Source organism: Crotalus tigris, unplaced genomic scaffold, assembly GCF_016545835.1.
Source record: "Crotalus tigris isolate CLP2741 ecotype Arizona unplaced genomic scaffold, ASM1654583v1 scf7180000018278.843604, whole genome shotgun sequence".
Lineage (NCBI taxonomy): Eukaryota > Metazoa > Chordata > Lepidosauria > Squamata > Viperidae > Crotalus > Crotalus tigris.
The window spans coordinates 712,112-718,251 of record NW_024096920.1 but is presented as its reverse complement, the minus strand read 5'-3'; the positions used below and the strand labels follow the sequence as shown (position 1 = coordinate 718,251).

Sequence of the window (6,140 nt, the reverse complement as noted above, 5' to 3'; positions counted from 1 at the left end):
GGATGAGGAGTTCTGGAAGTCCACAAGTCATAAAAGAGCCAAGTTTCAACACCTTTGTGATATATTCTCGCACCCCTTACAAAAGTTCGAAGTAACGACAATGAGTTAAGCATATACACTATAATTTCGAAAACCCAAATTTTCGCACCCCCTGGAATATTGCCTCGCACCTCCGTTTGGGAACCCCTGTCTTAAACCAAATACAGAGACGCGGAATCAAAACCATAATTTCCTTCTTCAACGGACTACGCTTCCCAAATGGCCCAAGACAAACTTCCGGAGATGAACGCACTCAAGCGGTCCACTTCCTTAAAGAACAAAAATAAAACCAGAAATAAAAGTACAGTAACTACATTCCCCATCATGCTCCTTGTTCTTTAAAACGGAAGTTAGACCGCGTGCACCACTCTACCCGCTCCTAACAAAGCATATAGTCCTCCAGACGATCTGTGCGTTTGCTTCCCTCCTTCCCCGCCTCCTCCTATCCTCCCGCGCGCTTGCACTACCGGAAACCCCGTAGCAGCCAATGATATTCTTAGCGGCTGCTGGGAGGGAGAAAGGAAAGGGGGGGGGAAGGGTCTCGCGGCCCTACTGCGCAGGCGTATTACCCGGCTTCTACTTGTAGCGGCGGTTGGTGGCGGCAAGAGACTGGGAGGGAGATTGGGCGGGGGGAGGGGGGAAAGAGGACGCAAGGCGGCGCGCGCGCGTGCGCTTGCGCAGGCGCGCGACGGCGGCGGCTAGCTGGCTGACTGTCGCCGGGCCCCTCTAGTGTGAGGTAAAGCCGAAGGCGGCAGCGAGGACGGCGGCGGCGGCGGCGCCTGGAGCTCCGAGGGCGCCTGTGGCAGGCGGTGAACCCCAGGAGAAGAAGCGGACGGGAGAAAAGCGGCGTTAGGACCCGCCACCGCCTCTCACCGCAGCGCCGCCGGAGGAGGAGAAGGAAGAAGAGCGGAGGGGCAGCTAGCCGGGCCTACCCCCAGGCCATTCTGCCCCCGTCGCCGCCATGAATAGCGTCGGGGGCGCCGACGAGATCGGGTGAGGCCCTGAAGGCGAACGAGCTCTGCGGGGGGGGGAGAGGGAGAGATGGCACGTGAGGGAAAGCGACAGGCGACCGCGGGGGGGGGGTAGGGTCACGTGGTTAGCGAAGGTTTCCCCGTCTCATGTGGAGCCCCCCACAGAGTGTCTCCGTCGAAGGGGCGGGGGGGGGAGAGACTCCCTTTCTCGGGGCATGGAGCACCCGAGGAGTGGGAGGAAGGCCCTCCCTGCTCGGTGTCTTTTGACTCAAAAGAGGAAAGCCGGGAAAGCGGAAGACACGAAGACCGATCACCTCAGAGAAGCTAACCGCCCACTCTTTTGGGGGCATCGCTAGAGGGTGTCCCCAAGAAAAGCCACCCTTCGCTCTTTTCAAACGCCTCCGCACCGCCCAGCCAGGTGAATTGGTGAGGCCTTGCTGGGAATTCTGCAGCCTCCCGATTAGTTGGGAGAGCCTGGTATAAAATACCTACCTCTGTTCAAAGAGAGAGAGAGAGAGAGATGGGATGGGATGGGATGGGATGGGATCCGATCGGATCGCCAAGTGCCTTGGCTCTTTTTCTCTTTCCTGGGGTAACCCTGACCTCTTCAGCCTCTCCCTGTGTACCAGAGGACCGCATGCTGTGGAGAGAGAAAGAAGTTGAGAAAGATGGCTACTGCATTTTTAAAAAGTCCTTTTGCAGATAGTCCTCGACTTACGTCCACAATTGAGCCCAACATTTCTGTTGCTAAGTGAAACACTTGTTAAGTAAGTGTTGCCCCATTTTACCTTCTTGCCACAGTTGTAAAGTGAATCACTGCAGGTGTTAGTAATACGGTTGTTAAGTGAATCTGGCTTCCCCATTGACTTTGCTTGTAAGAGGATCGCAAAACGTGATCACATGACCCTGGGGCACTGCAATCATCATAAATACATGCCAGTTGCCAAACATCTGAATTTTGATCACATGACTATAGGGATGCTGCAATGGCTGTAAGTGTGAAAAATGGTCATAAATCACTTTTTCAGTGCCATTGTAACTTTGAATGGTCACTAAATGAACTGTTGTAAATTGAGGACTACCTCTAGTCTCCTTTCTGATAATTGAGGCCCAAAGGGCTTGAGAAGAAGATGGAAGAATTGTGTGGGGACCTGGCATATTAGGACCTGCTTCTTTCTTTCACTTTTTCAAGATAAGCAGGGGCAGATGTAAAAAGGGAGGGTATAATAGAAATGCTCTGTAAAATTATACATGCTGTATAAAGTGAGAGTGGGGAGAAATGATTTTCCCAAAGGTGCTTTTTCCAAAAGGCAGCTGGACTTTCTTGAAACTTATAAGGTCCAGTTCCCTTTTGGGAAAACCATGACCTGGTTGATTGAGAATCACCATAAACTTTGAGAAATGATCTTGTTCATAATAGAGCTATTATCCTGTAAGATTAGGGGGTTGGAGATTCAGGTCATCTAAAAGGAAATGTGTGGGATTCATGAAAGATTAAGACAATTATATCAGGGATGGCTATACAACAAAGCATTTAGTGATAGTAAGATAAAACTGGCAATATGAGGAAGCCATATGGGGTGTTTGGCAGCAAGAATAGTGGGGGTGTTTGTTTCTTAAGGTCATGAAGCAACATCCTTGACTAAATGTGACAGATTTTGAAAAACGGCTGTTTTTGAGGAAAATCACTATCTTCGGGGCAGAAACAATTAATATTGGGTCATTGAAAGAAATAATGGAGTTGATGTTTGCATTTTAGTTTAAGCTCTCATTAGTTGGAAGAGTTTGGAAGAGTTTTGTGGTCCTACTGAAATAAATTTTCTTTTCCACATTTGACATGAAGAGACAAAGGATGCCAGAGGAACGGTGGTATCTGAGTTGTGTGGTGACATGAGATCATATGCTTTGACTTGTTTGAGTCTGATTCTAGGATCCATCTCTTCTGCCACATATGAAAAGTTAAATTAAACCACCCAGGATCTTTGTATATGTTTATGTCTTTGTGTAGTACTAAAAGGTTGTTTGAAACATTTTTCAGTGCTCTCTATTTACTATTGTGTAATCAGCATAGACTAATTACGTGTTTAGTTATGTAGTCTGTTTGTGACCATGTACATAATGCAGTTTTCTGTTAGAAACCCAATCTGCTTCTGGATGCTAGGTTTCTAACTTGGCGACTCAGTGTTAAGACTAGAAAGTTGCTTTGTTTCGGCCTGCCATGGCTGAGTCTCAAGGTCATAAGGTGATGCCTCACAGGAGAGAATCTGCAACTGTTCTTTTGTCTTCCTTGCATTCTATAGAAATGCAGAATTCATCTAATTCTCTGGTTTCTTTGCATTTTTAAGGGAGATATTGGCCAAATAAGCAATGACTTTCACCTCTTTTTAAACACGTCCTTCATAATATTGAGACTTTTGCTGCTGATACACTATTATGTATCCTGTTAACAACCTGTATAGGACAGAACATTGGTGACTCAGTACTTCTAATGAAGTCAGAGTGTATTTCTCTTGACTGCTAAAAGCATGAGTGGCTTTGGAAATCTGTATAAGAAGCTTGGAAATTAATATAAACTTTTCTTTTGGATCTTTTTTTGATTTTTCTGCTTGCTTTTCTGGACGTCCATGATTTTTGATCTTGGACAGATATCCACATAATAGTTTCTACTCTGAGAATGTCTGAATTTACAAAAGGTAAGGAGCCATGATTTCTGTTTCATAAAAATCTTGCAACAAATTTTATATTTTTATTTTATAATCCTAAGTATAGCTCATCAGTTGTGTCTCTTTGTGTATTCTCCTTAGTCACCCTTCTCCAAATATTGTGCAGGATGTCTGCAGTGTATAGGAAGAGAGCTAAGGGAATACTTTAAATTAGCATTCATTCTGATATTACCATAACTTAATGACATGGCTTGATCATAACAGTTATATTATCAAAATATATTTAATTTTGAGCATTCAAACACTATAGATATTGTATCAAACTAAATAAACACAAAATTAAGCACGTTATCCCAGGGCAGGAAATAGAGATGCTGCAAGTAGTTATGAGGCTTTGTACTTGGAATCATATACTTCTTTTTAAAAAAGAACTATACAACTCTTTTAAAAGAGATCATATACAAAATACCTCTGTATGGCTCATTAAAGCAGCCACATTTATCCCTAGTTTATCACAGTTGTTTTGGAAAGCTGCTTTCTGCTGCTTTCACGTGTGTTGTGTGCATGCATAGTCATGTTTCTGTGTGAAGAATGTAAAGGAAAGCAGTTGCAAACAAAGATGGCAGAGAACAGCTTCCAGAGCAAACAACGAAACTTGGAAGAAGAAATGGCCCAGTGTTGGGAAGAGGTACTTTGGAAGTGGTCCCACATGAACTAAAGCTCCTTTATTAAATCAAACAGTCAGGGCTTAGTTTTTTTTTGTAGCTTAGCTTTTGGCTCTCAACTGATGAGAGCAAGTGACATTTGTCATTTTGACTATTACTGTTTGTCTCTCTTAAGTGCTTAGATTTACATTTTAAAGTTCAAGTGCATTGATATAGATATATTCCTTTTGGAAAATTATTTTGCCTTTCTGTTTTAAAAATTGAATCTCATATTACAAGAATAACTTATCTTTTTGAAAGTGTCTGATTTGAAGTGTATTTAAGTTTTGTACATAGGAGAAAGAAGATTATAGGGAAAAGATAGTATCAAATGACCTAGATTTGTCAGTTGCCTATGATTCAAAGGATTTCCTCTGTGTCTTTGAGTCAGAACCGTTGGGTTTTATAAGAAGGCTACAATGTCCACAGTGGTTTTGGACAGCTTTGCTAGGTTCACTAATTGTCCAAAGCCATGATGAACTTAGCGTTGGGTAAATCTAGTTATTATACTATATAATAGTATATATAGTAAATAGCAGTGGTGGCGAACCTATGGCATGCGTGCCAGAGGGAGCACTCAGAGCCCTCTCTGTGGGCACATGCGCTGTTGCCCCAGACCCGCCTCCTTCCGCAGCCCTCTCCTCACCAGCAGCCCCCCAGAGGAGAGTCGCCCCCAGGTGTGGCCCGTGTGGAGCAGCACAGACTCCGCCCTCAAGCCCCATCACATGCAGATGATGCTGCGGGTTGCAGGTGGAGGGCGTGGTCACATAGCGCTGCTGGACTGTCTGGGCGATCGGCAGGTCCTGGAGGCAGTGGGTGGCCCTGCAGGCGGGGGGCAGGGCAGTTTTTGGGCACTTGGTCTCTAAAAGGTTCGCCATCACTGGTATATAGTATATAATAATACTGTAATAATAATATAGTGTAATCCAGTCTAAACTCTGGCTGACTATGTGACCAACCGTAATAATAATAAAAGAAACACCTTTAAAAATAGTTTAGACAAAGAAATCATGATTAAAGCTTAACAGTAGATGGCTATTGTTGAAGGTGTTGAGCCTGATGCTAGAAAGTCAAAATCTGAATCTATTCCTGGAGGGGCAGGTTAACTAGTGGTGTCAGTTTCTTGAAGTAGGCATCAAGGGTAGTTGGACACAGCTTTTCTTTGGGGGGGGGTGTCTCATCATAAATGGCCTTGTAGCAGTTCTAGCCCTACGTAATTGTTTGTTAAACTTTGTGAATCTCTCTATATTAGGAACTTGCTCCTTTAAGTTTGCCATCCCTGCTTCAATGAGACAAAGTCTTCAGCTAAGCCTTTTGTCAAAACCTTTTTCCAATTCTGGATTTGTATGCCCCAGCCTTCTTCCTCAAATGCTATCAGCTGCTGCTTTAAGTCCATAAGATCTTCATTGGTCAGTTCTTCAGCAGGGGAGTCGAGTAACTGTATGACATCTTTTGCACTGATATCTAACTGCAGCTGATTACCAATGTCAACCACAGCTTGCCTGGCTTCTGCAGTGTAGTGAGCTGTAAACTCCTGAGAAGCATGAACAAATTGAGGGCACAATTTTGTTCCACGCTCCTTTCATATCTGACTGCTTCATTTCATCCCAAGACTCAGCAGTATTTTTGATTGCATCACAGATGTTGTAATTCCTCCAGAACTCCCTTAAGCTCATCACATCATGTTGAGTAGCCTTGACTGTTTGTGAGAAGGTCTGCCATAAATAGTAGCCTGACTCCCTACTCCATTGGTTGAAGTAGCA

At 44.4% G+C, this 6,140-nt stretch overlaps 1 protein-coding gene across 2 annotated transcripts in view; it reads left to right on the top strand.

Annotated features, from left to right (window-relative positions):
• Positions 1-696: 696 nt before the first annotated feature.
• The window catches only part of DAZAP1 (DAZ associated protein 1), a 71,189-nt gene continuing 65,745 nt past the window's right edge, over positions 697-6,140 (top strand). The window contains exon 1 of one of the 2 annotated variants that reach the window (XM_039349498.1): positions 697-1,032. In XM_039349498.1, coding sequence (XP_039205432.1) covers positions 1,001-1,032 — 32 coding nt within the window. In that variant the 5' untranslated portion in view covers positions 697-1,000. The remainder of the gene's footprint in view (positions 1,033-6,140) is intronic. The other variant, XM_039349497.1, reaches the window with a different exon arrangement.